This window comes from Eurytemora carolleeae, unplaced genomic scaffold, assembly GCF_000591075.1.
Source record: "Eurytemora carolleeae unplaced genomic scaffold, Eaff_2.0 scaffold451, whole genome shotgun sequence".
Classification (NCBI taxonomy): domain Eukaryota; kingdom Metazoa; phylum Arthropoda; class Copepoda; order Calanoida; family Temoridae; genus Eurytemora; species Eurytemora carolleeae.
Window position 1 is genome coordinate 14,676 of NW_019396337.1, and position 16,920 is coordinate 31,595.

The 16,920-nt window shown below is 33.0% G+C and overlaps 2 protein-coding genes across 2 annotated transcripts; one reads left to right on the forward strand and one right to left on the reverse strand.

The window, feature by feature from the left end:
• Positions 1-1,872: 1,872 nt before the first annotated feature.
• On the reverse strand, positions 1,873-10,252 carry LOC111701202 (guanine nucleotide-binding protein subunit beta-2). The gene is made up of 11 exons (XM_023472380.1): positions 10,230-10,252; positions 7,776-7,869; positions 6,937-6,969; positions 6,665-6,745; positions 6,427-6,496; positions 5,386-5,547; positions 4,730-4,778; positions 3,514-3,687; positions 3,024-3,121; positions 2,609-2,799; positions 1,873-2,081 (listed from the first exon to the last, which is right to left on the reverse strand). Exons 2-11 carry the CDS (start codon positions 7,862-7,864, stop codon positions 1,997-1,999), a joined length of 1,032 nt encoding a protein of 343 aa, XP_023328148.1. The 5' UTR covers positions 7,865-7,869; positions 10,230-10,252; the 3' UTR covers positions 1,873-1,996.
• A 2,219-nt stretch (positions 10,253-12,471) lies between these two features.
• LOC111701203 (ion transport peptide) lies at positions 12,472-15,422 on the forward strand. Its single transcript, XM_023472381.1, has 4 exons — positions 12,472-12,765; positions 12,980-13,074; positions 13,141-13,269; positions 14,170-15,422. The coding sequence occupies exons 1-4, from the start codon at positions 12,763-12,765 to the stop codon at positions 14,267-14,269; spliced, it is 327 nt and encodes a 108-aa protein (XP_023328149.1). The 5' UTR covers positions 12,472-12,762; the 3' UTR covers positions 14,270-15,422.
• The last annotated feature ends 1,498 nt before the right edge of the window (positions 15,423-16,920 follow it).

Consider the following 16,920-nt stretch of genomic DNA (forward strand, 5'->3'; position numbering starts at 1 on the left):
AATCTTATTAAACCTAACCAAGGTGGGGAAATGGAATTTTCTAGAAATAAAACTTTGTTAAACAAACATAAAATGCATTTTCTATATTTTAATTTGAAAGATTTGGTGATGAAGGTTTGTACTCATAATTTGTTGTGCATTTCTTGTTCTATCTATTAAATTTAGCAATAGAAAAATTAGTATTTGGAATAGATTAGAATTTTAAAATCGATGTATCTGGTCACGTGTCTCCATCTGTATCACGTTACCAGTTACATGCACTGCTTTGGTGGAAGTTCTGGTCACGTGATACAGGCGTATAAATCATATTATCACTTATCCAAGAAGAATTGAATAGGAGGAGGGGGCAATAGGGTTTCCGTAAACTTTGCTGTGACGTTTTTAGACTGCTGAAGAACTAGTTTTTGCGTAACAACAATAATAAAGATTGTAAACAATAACACAAATGATAAACAGACATCTGGCATCTCTGGCGTATTTATAAAGGGGGGGGGGGAGGAAAACCTTGAATTTGATTGAAAATTTCTCTGTAATAAGGTCCTTTTCGTATTTAACTAAATCCTTAACTTTTAATCTTTTTTAACAAGATAATACTACTTTCACAGTTTCTAGGTCATGTTTGTTTACATTAGATCGGCTGCCTTTGTTATTGTTGTTACGCAAAAACTAGTTCGCAGCAGTCCAAAAACGTCACAGCAAAGTGTGCGGAAACCCTATCGCCCCCTCCTTCTATTCAATATCTCCTTCCAATTATCTATGTTATAAAAATAAGACATTCGTTTATATGCTCCCTTTGGCTGGCCAAACGGCTGGGCCGAATGAGCTGAAATTTTTTGTGGACACTCATGGGTGGCCAGGGGGTGTCATAGGCTAAAAATCTTTCTTTTCTCTTCAATTTTTTCCAAAAAAAATTTCCACGGGCAATGCCCGGGCAATTCTGCTTGTATCTATTAAAAATCAAAACATTTTAAATTCAAATTATAAGATAATAGGAGCGTGCCTAAGCTCTTTGGGCTCCTCTGGGTTATCGTAATTTTCAGATTCGTTGCGTATTTGCTTAACAGGATCTGTCCATTAAGTCCATTAAGTTTCGGGGCTCTAGTTTCTTAGAAGTATATATCTATAGTATCTAGTATCTAGTAGTACATTAACTTTACTGGATCCAAATGTATCTAGTATCTAGTATCTAGTAGTATCTAGTATCTAGTATCTAGTATCTAGTATCTAGCATCTAGTATCTAGTATCTAGTATCTAGTATCTAGTATCTAGTATCTAGTATCTAGTAGTACATTAACTATACTGGATCCATTGAAACTATAATGTCAAGGTTAGATGGAAGCATTAAATCAATAAATTCGGTGTATAATTATTATTATGCCCACAGATAACACAGATAGGACAAGATACAAGCATTATCATTTTACTTACAGATAACATAGATAGGATGATAGAAATATATTATCATCATACCTACAGATTACCCAGATTGGACAAGAGACATGAAATATCATTTTCCTACTTATAGATAGGACAATAGACGTGTATTATCATTACACCCAAAGATTACATAGATAGGATAAAAGATGCGTATTATTTTTAAAACCATAGATCACACATTGATATGACAAGCGACGTGTATACTCATTATGCCAAAGGATAACACAGAAGGGACAAGAAACTCACATAATTCATTATAGGACATGAGGCATGTTTTACCTATTTACCCACAGATTACATAGATAGGGTATAAGAAGCACGTTTTTTCATGCCAACGAAAGTTAGTAAATAAATAAATTTGGCATTTTGCGAGAGAACACTATCGACAAATATGTCAAGTTTAAAAATGGTAACATAATAATGCAATTCAAAGGTTATTTTCGTAGCTTTATTTATCAAGATTCACAAGACGAAGAGCACTAATGACCAAGAACTGAACTATATATGCGGCTTCTCTGGGTAGTTAGGTTCGTGGTAACTGAAACTGCGCTGGTGACGTCACAGGCCCCACACCCGAACCGTCTGGTCCCATGATGACGTAGCTATTGCAAATCCAGCCGGAGCAACGGCTATTTGAGTTATTCTAAACATACAATATATAATGAAATAATCAGCATTTTTCTTCCTTTTATAAAGCACTAGTCTGAATTCTTTTGAATCAAATTTAACAACCAATAGAAGCATTGTCTTTAAACCTTTTACCAATCAGAGGCCTCAGAAATAATATTCTCGTCCAATGAGAATGCAGAAATAAGAGTCAGCTGTTTTTTATGGATTAGAAACTTAATCGGATCAAATCAAGATTCGTAGATGTTGTGTTCAGGCCTTGTAAACATATTTTATCAACACCTCAACCTCCCCTATTTTTTACAAATGAATTGAGTCCTTACCACAAACTCAAATTTTCTGTTTTCTAATTATCTTTGCAGCCTAATGGTATATCTTTGATATTTGAAACATAAATTGTTTGATCTAACAGAATTTATAGTTTGAACTGTCCAAGATCTAGGACATCGGGTTTCAAAGATAGAGGGATATGAAAATTTGAGTTATGCCAAAGACTTAATTCTTTTAGTCCACTTTATTTAAGAGAATTAATGCTTAAATCACCTATTGTCATGACCAGAAAGAGAACCACAATGAGCCCCAGCAATGTCCCACATGTGTACTGTAGAATCATCGCTAGACCCGAGCAGTATACGGCCAGACATGGAGCAGCCGACACTAGTGAAGGAAGAGTTAGGAGTTGGAGGCTTGTATTGGCAAACCTCCTGGTCACTTCGGATATCCCATAGACGAACCTTAAACAAATATGTTTTAAAAAGTATCAAAAAGATCCACACTAATCAAAGCTAGCGGGGTTAGTCAAATACAAAAAGTCTAGCTGCGCCATCAAAGTTGAAACCGAATCGGCATGGAAAGGGTCGGGTCGGTACTTCCCGCGCGTCACTAAGGCCAGTGTACAAGGGGTTGGTCCGGTTCGGATTCAAATTGACCCTAGTCCATCGTAGATCTGAATCCTTACCGTTTTATCCTCACTGCATGTTACAAAAGTAAGACTTGAAGGATGAAAGGAAACTGAGTTGACATCAGCTTCGTGTCCCCAGAAGGTCTGAGTACATCCTAGACAAAGATTTTTTATAAGTTAAAAAGGCCATCTAAATAAGTATTTGATCAGATCTCGAAAACTATGTTTTATGTTTTTAATCATAACTCCTCTTATTTAAAAGCTATTGAGAAAAAGAAAAATGTTTTAATATGGAACCGGATTTATTTGCTTGACTCATGCTTGTGCGTAAAACCAACACTAGAGGAAACAAAATCACTTCCATCCATAATTGAAACTTATCGATTAACACTTTAAAATACAGAAAGACTGTGAAATCCAATTTTCAAGTGGAAGATCGCTTGAAATTACGTTGACAGTCCCTTTAAATAGTATTGTAGGATGTTAACACAGAACATGAATTTAACAAATGGAATGTTTGAGAAGATTTACATATCTGGGGGTTTACCTGGAATACGTAGATCCCAAAGTCTAGCAGTTCTATCAACTGATCCAGTCACAAATATATTCTTATCCGAGGGCTTTAAGCTCAGCGCAGCAACATCCCCGTTATGACCGGCCATGTCCACCAGCTTCTTTCCAGTCTCTACCTGGAACTGCATAACCTTCATGTCCCCGGAACCTGGAGAAAACAACAGCCACAGATTAGAACCAAGGAGGAGTCGTCTCGTTCAACCTCTCATATGATTATTACACGTTTTGCTGGAGAATACAAAAGACACAGAATATGGTTATAGGTCGGTCTTTAAATATATAAATTGTTTTTACTTTAAGCAATGCAAATTAGATAGATAAAATTTCTCAGTCATAGGAACAAGCCAGGCACATAAGGGGGGAAATAATTATTTAAATTTCATAAATTTAATGAATTATTGAAATATAGCCAAGGTTATAATCCAAGGAAAGTTATTTTAAAAGTGTACGATTCTATTGTACTGCAGTGTACTGTCTTTGGGCGGTAATGTAAACACAAGACGGATGTCACAGCCTGACATGGGATCCATCTTCCACATAAAAAAAAATCAATAAAATATTCTGGTCTTAGGAAACTATTATGTGAATTATCAAAATTTAATGCTTTTAACCTCCTCGGATACTGAACGAACAATGATGCATCTATTCTTGTTTACAAATTCCGCCCAGATATGTACGCAGAGAATACGCTACAGCAATTAACTTTCCTTGCATTATAACCTTGAATATAGTCAATTGTGGGACAGAATTATAATCCCAGTTTAGTACGAGGAAAGGGTAGGAATAGGGAAGAGACTCCACAAGAATATAAACTGTTTATGATCAATCCAAATTGTATTCTCTGGAAAGGAATTGAGACTCAAATGTTCTAATCCCTGTATATTTGTAACCCAATGGTGTAAACCTTTGATATTTCAAACTTTGATTACTGGATATAACAGAATAGTTTAAAATATTACAGATCTACGATATTGGGTTTCAAAGATTAAGGAATAGAAATATGTTGCCCGTTAAAAAAAAAAAAAAAAAAAAAAAAAAAAACTTACTAAGCAGACAATTTTAAACTATGATTGACATTTTGAATTTTTGTGGAGCCTCTTATAAGTTTGGAAAAGAAAAATTTATGAAAAACTTTGTCCAATGATAAAAAAAGATAAAAATTAGGCTTGGTCATTGGAAGAAGATTTTACCTGTGACAACAGTTTCATCATCAAGAAACCTCGCTGAGGATAAAAATCCCTGAAAAAAATTTAAAATTTAAATAAAAAAACTTATGATTGAAATAAAAATATACTTTTTAAAAATATCTTTTTTGTACTGTTGTTGAAATTTTAGTAATTTGTATGATTTAATTGATTAACAAAATGTTATTTTGAGAGTATGTTAGACAGTAAGACAGTATTTTTTCGCACATTTTCAAAATTTAATAAAAATCAACAAATTTTGACACATATTTTTGTAATTTTGAGCATCCAAAAACCTTCCCTGGGTTCATGTAAAGTTCCAAACAATTAGGCCCAATCGGTTCAGCCGTTTTGACGTTTATTGGATACAAACGGACAGACAAACAGACCGACAAACAAGCAAAGTATATATAAAGAATATAGGAAAATAAGTATTCAAAACATGATTTGAGTTTTTATTGTATCGACATTATGTTTCATGCTAGACATTCTTCAGAGGATACTAATTTGGTGATTTCTTTAAATCTTTTTGGGATATTTTTTGAAATATTTTAGGATATTTTTATAAAAACAAAACTATTGACAAAAATATACAGAAATAATATAAAAAAAATGTAAAAATATATAAAAATATAGATGATTTAACAGAACAGCCTTGTTACCTCATATCCACTAACTTCTCGAACCATCTTGGCCACCCCGCTGCTATCCCTGTTGTTAAGATCGTAGATGGTGAGCATGTTATCCATCCCACCACAAGCAACTAGGTTTCCGCTTTGTGCGAACACCGCGGTCATCACCCAGGCAGATCGGAGTGGAATAACCTAAACTTTAGTTATTTGAAAAGGAACTGAAATTAGATATTCTAATCCCTATAACTTTGCAACCAGAATGTTTAAACTTTTGATTATTTGATCCAACAGAACTCAAAGTTTGAAATATCTAAGATCTACATTGGGTTGCAAAGATAAAGGGAACAAAAAATTATAGTTTGTGTGGCAAAGACTCAATATTCTAATCCCTAAATCCCTTAAGGTGCATAAACCTTTCATATTATAATCTTTGTCAATTTTATCTTTGAAATATATAAAAGGCCTACCAAACCTAAGGTTGCACAGATATAGGGGTTCGGTTATGCTTAACATTTCTTCATTTTGTTTTTTGATGAAAAATATTAAAAGATTTCACCTAGTTGGGCTTCATGTGAGTAAACTTGTAATTATTTTTTGATAAATTTATTTCCACCCAGCTAGTAGAATATTGGGGTTTAATCTTATTTAAGCAATATTATCACTATCATGTCAAAATATCACCAGTCAAACACTTTTCTCAAGTCCAACTAAACAATCTGAAAATTGATGACTTGCGCCAGTTAAAATTCTTTAAGGTTAATCCGGTTTTAATGTACCAAAGATTAGCAAAATAGGTCCGAAATGTGTACAATTTGGGATATTTGATTCGTCATTCATGCATCAAATTTCTTTTCGAAAGAACATTAAGGCTCAATAAAAATTTTAGAATCTATCTTTAAATCCATAAATTTAAAAACCGTCAGGACTGGGTTGACTTGACCTTGACCTTGCTAATTTTTTTATCGCACTGAACATGTTCAGTTTAGAACTGCAAAGGGCTTGTTTTGAATTTAAATGGAGTAATTGGCAAAATCCTTAAATTGTTGGGTTCTCTGTGGAGTCAAATCTAACCTGCATCTTGTTCCCAGTCCAACAATCCCAGACAATCAGTTTTCCATCCAGGGATCCACTCACAGCATGCCTAGATACATAATAATGATAATAATAATAATAATAATAATAATAATAATAATAATAATAATAATAATAATAATAATAATAATAATAATAATAATAATAATAATAATAATAATAATAATAACAATAACAATAACAACAACAATAATAACAAAATAATGATGATAATTACCTACTGTCTCCACTGAAATGGCAGCAGGTAACCTTATTAATATGTCCTTTTAGCAGCTTCTTTGTTACGCACTTGCCAGGCCTGGAGAAAAGAAAATTATGATTTAAAATATTAAAATTAAAATATTTACCATTTTGTTAAAAATCATGAAAAGTAACTGAACATTTGTCGAATATTGTTTCAATATTCTGAAGATTGTTTACTATGTATATTGATGCGATTGTTTATACAATATTTCAAGATTTTTAATTTATAAAAAGAAAAGAAATTACTTAGTCCCTGGATCTCCTAAACCTGCATTATCCCTGAAAAAAACTTTAATTAAATAAAATTTTGAATTTTTTTTTTTTTTGAGAAAAAATTACAAGATTAAACTCTTCTTAAACTGTAATTCTTATATATGATGTCGGAGATCATGTTCAAACTATGAATTCTGGTAGATCTAACAATTAAAGTTTGAAATATAACTTACTTACATAATTATGTCTATCAAGCTAGACTAGAAATTTGATTTTTGTTGTGAGTTAACGTTATTTGCGGTGAGTAATCAGAGTTCTGTTTAAAGGGACTATAAACGTTATTTTGTGGTGAGTAATCAGAGTTCTGTTTAAAGGGACCGTCAACGTTATTTTGTGTTGAATAATCAAAGTTCTGTTTAAAGGGACCGTTAACGTTATTATTTTGTGGTGAAAATCAGAGTTCTGATTAAAGGGACCGTCAACGTTATTTTGTGGTGAGAATCAGAGTTCTGATTAAAGGGACCGTTAACGTTATTTTGTGGTGAGAATCAGAGTGCTGATTAAAGGGACCGTTAACGTTATTTTGTGGTGAGTAATCAAGGTTCTGTTTAAAGGGACTATCAACGTTATTTTAAGTGACTCCTTTAACAGAAAGAAAGACACCTTGTAAAATCTTTTATATTTCTATGATGCATAAGGCCGAGCGTTATTTTTAAAGAGAACCCACAATTATCTTTTTTTACATAGAAAAACAAGAATATCTTCATCATTGTTGATAAGATGAAGGTATAAAAGGTACCGTTGTGAAGCGGACATGTCAATCTGCAAATTACGTCCGAAGTCCCTTTCAGAAAAAAATATGTTTTTCCAACCTTGCTTTCTCCTGGTGCTCCCTGATCTGAGCCGCAATATTGGAGAGTTCAGCTTTTAGTGCAGTAGTCTCATCATCATCCTTAGGCATCTTACCTGAGGGCAAAACTATCTCTAATTATTCTTTTATTTACAAGTTTACAATATGGATATCATAATTCAAGATTGTATTCTCTTTAAAGGAATAGAGTTTTTGCCATCAACCCAAATTTTTTAATCACTAATCTTTGCAATCTAATATAAACCTTTGATATTTAAAACTTGGATTATTTGCTGTAACAGAATGCATAGGATAGTAGTATGAGGGAGGGGTGGCTGCTCTCAGGGTTTTGGAGTGCTCTCAGGGTTTTGGAGTTGCTCCCAGGGTTTTGGAGTAAAAATCGGAAATTTATCAGAAAAGTCGATTAAAAAGGGTACTTTTAAGCCGAAAATTAAAAAAAGGGCTCTGGCACCCCTTTTTTAGTTTCATTGTCTACATTTTTTGTTAAAAGTTTTTTTAGTTACAACCCATTGAATTGGAGAAAACGTCGATATAGTTCGGATATGCTTAAATTTAGTCATTTTTTAGGCTTTTTTACTTAAATTTATAGGTCAAAATGCAGTATTTTTTCTTGTTTTTAATGAAAAAAATGTGATTTATATCTAAACTGACCTATGTGTATTAAAATTTTTTTATTATGGTATAATTTCCTAGTTTTTTAAGAAAAAAATCATTTTTTTCGTCTACGAATAACTTTAATTTATTGGGGGACGAAAATTAAGCATTTTTACGCAACATTAATAATATAAAATTTGTTCTGAAACAAATTTAGAGTCTTATTTATAAAGCGCCCTTTACCAAAACTGATGAGAAATATTAAATTTTTAAGAAAAACTATGTTTTTTCCAGCAATGTTTGATTAACTAAAGGATAATCGTAACCACATGCAAAAGCTAAAATTTAATTTCAATCGAAAGGGAATAACATTATCTTTGAAATGTAATGCGCGCCATACCCATTTTTTTGAATTTTTAATGCATTTATTAGCCTGTAAACTTTTTCATATTGTCGTATTTATACGAGAAATTTCAAGATTTCTAACTGTGTGCGGCATTTTTTTCAAAATTGCGCTATTACAAATCTGGGAAACTTTTAATTAAAACCAAACTTTGAAATACACATCGATTTCAGTGAAAAGACACGGCAACATTCGCTTTTAAGGTCAATGTCTTCAGCGAAAAGTCCAGAAATCGTTCTCTAGGACGGACCCGTACTTCCTCTGTCTCCTCTGTCTGGCTGTGTGAACTGAACTGTGTGAATTATAAATATCGATTGTATCGATGGCTCAATTACATTTTTTAGAAAGATTTAAGGAAACCCCCCCCCCCTGATATATCAAGGGTGTACATAGTAAAATAAATTATTCCAACTATTTATTTTCAATTATATAGCCGCAGCGATGTGCTCATACGCCAGCTGTTTATTTTAGTATTATTTGAGGGTTAGGTTAGGTTAAGACAATTTCTGGGCCAAGCGCTGCAGCTAGGACAGGCTAGGGGGCCGAGTGCCGCGGTTAGGAAAGGCTAGGGGACCGGGCGCTGCGGCCACAAGTTCATATAGCAGCTGTAGTATACGACTACGGGTTGCAGAGATAAAGAGAATAGAAAATTAGAGTTTGTGGCAAAAATTGAATTCCTTAAACCGATGTGGTTAAGCTTCCGGATCAGTTTTTTCATCTTCAGGCATTCAAACTAGAAAATATAGATTTACAGTAAACTGTCGTCTTTAAGGTTTTTCAAATTAATTTTACTACTTTTATTTATTGAAGCTTTTAAAAAAGATGTATAGTGAAGCAAAGGTAATGATATCTGGTAGTTTTCTCCTGATTTTTAGATTAAAGATTTCATACAGTATATTTTTTTCAGGTAGATACAGAAGGAAAAATCCCCGTTTGCCATATTTTGACCAACCACCCCCCCCCCCTCGTCCCCCGACAAAAAAATATTTGCGAGCCTGAATCTAGGTTTGAACCAAACGGAGACAAGACGTGTTATCAGAACTAGAGATAGACCCGGAGAAAGGAAACCAGGAGACTAGACGTGTATCCGAAATAGAGATAGACATGGAGGAATGAAAGATTAGACGTGTATCCGTACTAGAGATAGGCCTGGATCAAGGAAACCAGGAGACTAGACGTGTATCCGTACTAGAGATAGACCCGGAGCAGGGAAACCAGGAGACTAGACGTGTATCCAAACTAGAGATAGACCTGGAGAAAGGAAACCAGGAGACTAAATTTGTACTCGTAATAGAGATAGATCAGGAACAAAGAACCCATGCAAAGGAAACCAGAAGACTTGACATGTATTCGTACTTGAGATAGACCTGGAGCAAGGAAACCAGTAGACTAGACTTGTATCCGTAATAGAGATCGACCAGGATCAAGGAAACCAGGAGACTTGACATGTATTCGTACTTGAGATAGACCTGGAGCAAGGAAACCAGTAGACTAGACTTGTATTCGTACTAGAGATAGATCAGGAGCAAAGAACCCATAGAAATCATCTCATTCTTCACAAACAACAGTTAGCAGGCTTCTCGTCCTCTCCAGGAGAACACGCGAAGATTTAACCGAGGACAGAGGACATCTACACGTGATTAAAATTCAAATTCTCAAATAAAACAAATCTTGAAATGTCACGCGTCTTTGAATTTTAAGAAAAGTGCGTTGGAAAGAATTGATTACTCGCCTAAACCTCTGATATTATCATCCCTATACCTTTGCAACCTGATGGTGTAAACCTTCGAACTTGACTATATTTACTCTGGCAGAATGTTCAGCTTGAAACGTGAAAGTATATTAAGGATGTTAGTATTAGAAAATTAGAGTCTAAGGAGAATTAAAATTTACTCAGAGTAGTTTGAACAAAAGGGATTGTTCAAATATTTGGATTTATGGATTTTATTTCGTTCACCTGAAAAATCTTTTTTTCTTTTTGGGTTTCAAATTTCAAAGCAATATTGGATCCCTTATAAACTGTTAAATGTAAGTATTATGTACATCTATATATATAAAGTAGTAATCTCTGTTTGTTTGATTGTTTGTCTGTATGTCCGTTCATAACTCATGAACCCTTGAACCGATTTGTCTCAAATTTTAATTGTGGAATTCTGGAAAACCACGGGAATGTTCTTAAATTAGTTTTGAGAATCTAAGTTACGCAAAAAATAAAATCACACCCTGATCTCTAATAGTTTGCCTCAAATCTATCTAATTGAAATGTATAGAAATTTTGTGGAAAAAATAATCTAAACAGCCATGAGCTATTTTCCACCTATATTTGCTTTATACTTGTGCTGTTAAAATAATTATCAATTTCTAAATGTAAATTCGTTCTGTCACAGATACATGTATTTTAGCAAAAAATTATCTATCAATTCATTTATCCTGGGCAACCCTGGATTCACAATCTAGTATGTATTGTATATAGATTTTCGAAAATAAATTTAACTTCATCTTCAACTCTCAGTAAAGACGTCATTTTTGGATTAAACCAGCAGGTGAAGGTAAACCCAACCAAAAATCTCAATTATTCCGAATTCTTTCCACTTTTCAGGGAGGGGGGAGTCAGAGGCTACAATTACCCCCCCCCCCCCACCACCACCATAAAATAATGGAAAATGAACTCTTAAAACATCCACGCGCCATCAATCCTATAAATCTTACCTACGTAGAAGAAAAGTTAAATAGCACTCATCAGTTTTTTATGAATTTTTTATAATTAGATAGTATAAATAGATATGAATTGCCTCATTATCATAAACTTTAAGAAAACATAATTTACTCAAAACTGGAAAACTTTAGATACGATGTCAGAGTATGGAATTAACTAATGAATGAAAGTATGAATTATGAAATAAGTTGAAACTAAACATCTTGTTGATTATATGGATCGTTCAGTGTTTAGGGGTTTGGATAAATTTCAAATAGTTTACTTCTAAACTTCACTGCTGTCCCAACACATCTGGAATTGAGTCTTTGCCACAAACTCTAATTTAACAATCACTATATCTTTGCATCACAATATCATAGACCATAGATATTTTAAACGTATGATTTAGAGAGCAAATAATATAAGTATAAAATATCAAAGGTTTTACAATATCTAATTGCAAAGATATAGGGATTAAAAATTTGAGTTTGTGGCAAAGCCTCAATTCCTTTAACCCTCTTCAACCAAGAAAAAACAGATATTTAAAAAGTTTTATAAGTCTCAAAGGAATCCAAAAGAAGCTTTCCACAACACTGCAAACTCAGTTCAACTACCTTATTTAGCCGGTCACTCCCTTTAAATCCTCCTCTCAGAGACATTCCTCAAGAGTGAACAAAATGTGCATGGCTTTTGTTAATTACTCTTCTAAATCGAGACCAGAAACAAGCTTGTTGTAATTCTAAAATGTACATGTCTTGGGCTTCAAATTTCTATTTCAATTTTCTAGGGAGGAGGCGTCTCCCCAAATTTCCCCCTTCCCCCCCAAAAAAACCGCCTCTGTCTGTTAAACCCATTTTTTAACCATTAAATGTCAATTTTTTGGTATTTTCTCTCTAATTTAAATATATAAGCATAAAAGTATTTTAGGCTATTTTGCCTGATTTTGAATGTTAAATGAAAATACTCCGATAGAAACCGGATGAAGTCAGTTCTACGTCCGGTTGCTGGGACGAGAATCCTTATTAAAATCATTGATATAGTTCTAAAATATGGAACATTCCCTTAAGATCTATTAATATCATCTAGAAGAATTTATCCACGTGGGAGCGTTTAAGCATTTATGAAGTTGAATGAGAAATTACCAGTAATTAGTTCTCTGGATGAAAAGATCTCCGATGAGGGTTGAAGGTTGTCAGGTATCCTGCTGGGACGGATACGGGTATATCAAGGTACCATCATTAGCTGCGGATTCATTCAGACTACAGTTCTCAAAGGACTTCATTGCTCTGCTTAACCATGGTAAACTCAACAGTTTTTTTTCGTGGATTTATAAATGTTCAAATAAATTGCATGTTCGTTCACTGTTCGACTGACTTGTTTTTTAAACCTTTAAGATACAATGCAGTTTTAGTTTTAATTGCATTTTAATTGTAAGGAAAATATGTGGCAAATGATGTTTTTTTATTTTGTTTTATTCCATGTTTTAATGTTGTATTATTGTTTTTATATTTAGGACAACGAACGGGAAATGTTATCTATTATTTTGTTACTATTAGCCCTTGTTAATATTTCAAATGGGTTTCTGGTTTGGGATAATTCAGCTCAAAGGTATTTTTTGTTCGAAAACTAATAAAAGAAAAATGATGAGATTTAAAAAAACGTTTTTTTCTAAAGCAAAAGAAACAGTGGAATGCCTGAAGTGTGCAGGGGTAGATATGATGCCGCAATATTTACCCAGTTAGAAAATATCTGTGAAGATTGTTATAATCTTTATAAAGAACCAGATGTTCATCAGCTGTGCAGGTAAAGGGTGTCTCTAAAAGTTATAAGCCTCGACGATTTTCGTTTTTTAGAAATTATACATATCTTCCAAAAATTCCTATCTAAGTGGACAAACAAAAGTCTTGAATCATGTTTAGAACCAAGGAATTGAGTTTTTGACGCAAACTCAAATTTTCGAATCCTTATATCTGTGCAACCGAATGGATTAAACCTTCAAAATTTCAAACTTAGAATATCTACTAACAGAATTCATAGTTTGAAATATCTAAGGTTTACGAGATTGGATTGTAAAGATATTAGGATTAGAAAATCAGAGTTTGTGGCAAAAACTCAATTCCTTTATTTTACACTTTTGTAGTTTAGGAAATACTTGAATGCTTTTTACTTGTTTTCCAATTAATATATTTCTAGGCATCAGTTTTGAAACATTAAAGGGACCGTTTTGAAACATTAAGAATATCTTCCAAAATTCAAATCATTTTATCATGTTCACACAAAATAATATAATATAGACAATTCTCAAAAACAAAAAAGTTTTGTTTGAACCATTAGATAAGAGATATTTAACTGATAGTTGTAACGACCAACAAATGAAAATCGTTGAAATGTGGCATTTATTACTCTAAATAAATGAACTGCATCAGAGGATTTCACAAACTTTTAATTGCAATAATGAATTACAAGCTGAAGTGCCCGGCGCTTCGTGTGAAAAAAATTTTGAAGAAGAAAACAAATTTATTTTGAAAGAAAAAAAATATCTTTTTAGTCTATATTTCCAGGGTACTCATGGGTTCCCTCAAAAAATTTCAGTCAGATTGATCCAACCGTTTGGGCAGCTATAGCTAACTTATAATAATATACATATTATATATATATATGAGCGAAGAGCTTTATTATATAGATGAAAGTTTAAAAATCCAGGTCTGAATGCTTTGGTTCCAGTTTCTTCAAGCAGTGCCTGGAGGCCCTGCTCATGGTTGAAGATGAATATGTAAACATGGCGGAAATTATTGGAAAATAGAACTTTTAGCTTTAATTATCATGGCAGGGTATAGATAATTAGTAATTGTGTGATATCGTTTTAGAAACTTTCAATGCAAATAGTTACAAGTGAACATTATGCAAACTGCAGCCTGTTCAATGCTTATTGTTATAGTTAGTATGGACCAAACTTCAAAATGTACAAAATATTAAATTTAAAGAGTTACAGTATATTTTTAAGCCAGAGAATAAAATTAATGTTCGTTCGGGATTTTCTTACTTTTAAAGTAAAATTTTTGTTTTTTAAATTGATGCTAATGGAGCCTCTTTCGTTCGTCCATTTGAAGAGTTTATGCATTTTTAACTAAACCTTTTAATTTTCTGTGCTAAAAGTAACAACTATTATGCAAAATTATTCATTCCATTCCATTGATAACAGTAAACCTAATTTAAAGAGACCCTTAATGTCCGATTAACAATGGTAACCATTAAACCTTTGGCTGATCAAGGATTAACAACGGTATCCTTTAAACCTTTGTCTGATCAAGGATTCACAACGGTAACCATTAAACCTTTGTCTGATCAAGGATTCACAACGGTAACCTTTAAACTTAGCTTTTAAGCAAGGATCACATATATATTCTTATTTATAAATGAACAAGTATTGCGCGCGGGAAAAACGCGAGTGTACACTAGCATAGAGTCTAAATTGTAACCTCAGGTCTGCGCTTAATCTTTAGAATAGAAAAAAGGCTTTAAGTTTGCCGTTGTGGATCGGACATGCAGCCACACTTTGATTGAAAATTCACTTTAAATTACGTCTGTAGTCCCTTTAATGCTTCCTATTAGTGACACACAAAATTGTGATTATAAATCCCTCTTATACTTTCCACTCTGTTCCTTAAAAAACGCTTAGGCAAACATTCTTTTAAATATATGCAATGGACCTCTGTTCCCTTTTAATTTATACTTTATTCTTTTCCAGATTTGTTTTGATCTAAAATCAATCTCGTTACTGACCAGAAGTTGTAATCGATCCATGCTCCCATACGGGTCAATTACAACTACTCAGACCGTTCTTTTAATCTATTAATGTATGAACCATCCGTTCCATTGTTTTTCATTATATATAAACCAGTTCTTTTTACTGTTACTTGTTAGACAATAATAATGTTTCATCTTTAATAAAGGCAGTATTGATTTTTAAAAAAGTTTAGAGATTTTAATAGTAAAATAATTAGATCTTTTTTAAACCCACATTTGATTTGGACTAGCTACTTCATTTTGTTAAAAAAACCTTTTTTAACTAGAATTAAAAGCTTCCGTTTTGAAGTAGCTTCTTCATTTTACAAAAAAAAATAGCTTATTTGCGAATAACTTTTTGCAATGGAACTGATTACACTTCTTATACTTTAGTTTGCTATCGTAGATCGTTGATATCGTAGATCGTTGATATCGTAGATCTTAATATCGTAGATCTTTGATATCGTAGATCTTTGATATCGTAGATCGTTGATATCGTAGATCGTTGATATCGTAGATTGTTGATATCGTAGATTGTTGATATCAGATCGTTGTTGATATCGTAGATTGTTGATATCATAGATCGTTGATATCGTAGATCGTTGATATCGTAGATCGTTGATATCGTAGATTGTTGATATCGTAGATTGTTGATATCGTAGATCGTTGATATTGTAGATCGTTGATATTGTAGATCGTTGATATCGTAGATCGTTGATATCGTAGATCTTTGATATCATAGATCTTTGATATTGTAGATCTTTGAAATCGTAGATCTTTGATATCGTAGATCTTTGATATCATAGATCGTTGATATCGTAGATCTTTGATATCGTAGATCGTTGATATTGTAGATCGTTAATATCGTAGATCGTTGATATCATGGATCGTTGATCTCGTAGATTGTTGATATTGTAGATCGTTGATATCGTAGATCGTTGATATCGTAGATCGTTGATATCGTAGATCGTTGATATAGTAGATCTTTGATATTGTAGATCGTTGATATCGTAGATCTTGATATCGTAGATGGTTGATATTGTAGATCGATGATATCGTAGATCGTTGATATCGTAGATCGTTGATATATCCATATTAGAAGAGAGGAATAAGAGGAGAGTCAAGGGAGCTTTAAAATCTGCTTTTAAACTATTTTCAATATTTGCATTTGCATGCTAAATGTTGTGTGTATTTGTATATGCATCTTATATGTAAAGCAGAATGATATATTTATGTCTACCAGTATGTAGTCCTAAATGGATGAAATCATTTCTACCAGTATGTAGTCCTAAATGGATGAAATTATGTCAACCAGTATGTAGTGCTAAATGGATGAAATCATGTCTACCAGTATTTAGTCCTAAATGGATAAAATCATGTCTACCAGTATGTAGTCCTAAATGGATGAAATCATGTCTACCAGTATTTGGTCCTAAATGGATGAAATTATGTCTACCAGTATGTAGTCCTAAATGGATGAAATTATGTCTACCAGTATGTAGTCCTAAATGGATGAAATTATGTCTACCAGTATGTAGTTCTAAATGGATGAAATTATGTCTACCAGTATGTATTCCTAAATGGATGAAATTATGTCAACCAGTATGTAGTCCTAAATGGATGAAATCATGGCTACCAGTATTTAGTCCTAAATGGATGAAATTATGT

Coding starts and splice junctions, on each gene's coding strand:
- LOC111701202 (XM_023472380.1), bottom strand. CDS start 7,864: ATGCCTAAGGATGATGATGAGACTACTGCACTAAAAGCTGAACTCTCC. Junction 3,688..4,729: donor TGATGAAACTGTTGTCACAG/GTAAAATCTTCT, acceptor TGTTTTCTCCAG/GTTCCGGGGACATGAAGGTT. Junction 2,082..2,608: donor CTTTCTGGTCATGACAATAG/GTGATTTAAGCA, acceptor TTGTATGTTTAG/AATAACTCAAATAGCCGTTG.
- LOC111701203 (XM_023472381.1), top strand. Junction 13,075..13,140: donor TGGGATAATTCAGCTCAAAG/GTATTTTTTGTT, acceptor TTTTTTCTAAAG/CAAAAGAAACAGTGGAATGC. Junction 13,270..14,169: donor GATGTTCATCAGCTGTGCAG/GTAAAGGGTGTC, acceptor TTAAAAATCCAG/GTCTGAATGCTTTGGTTCCA.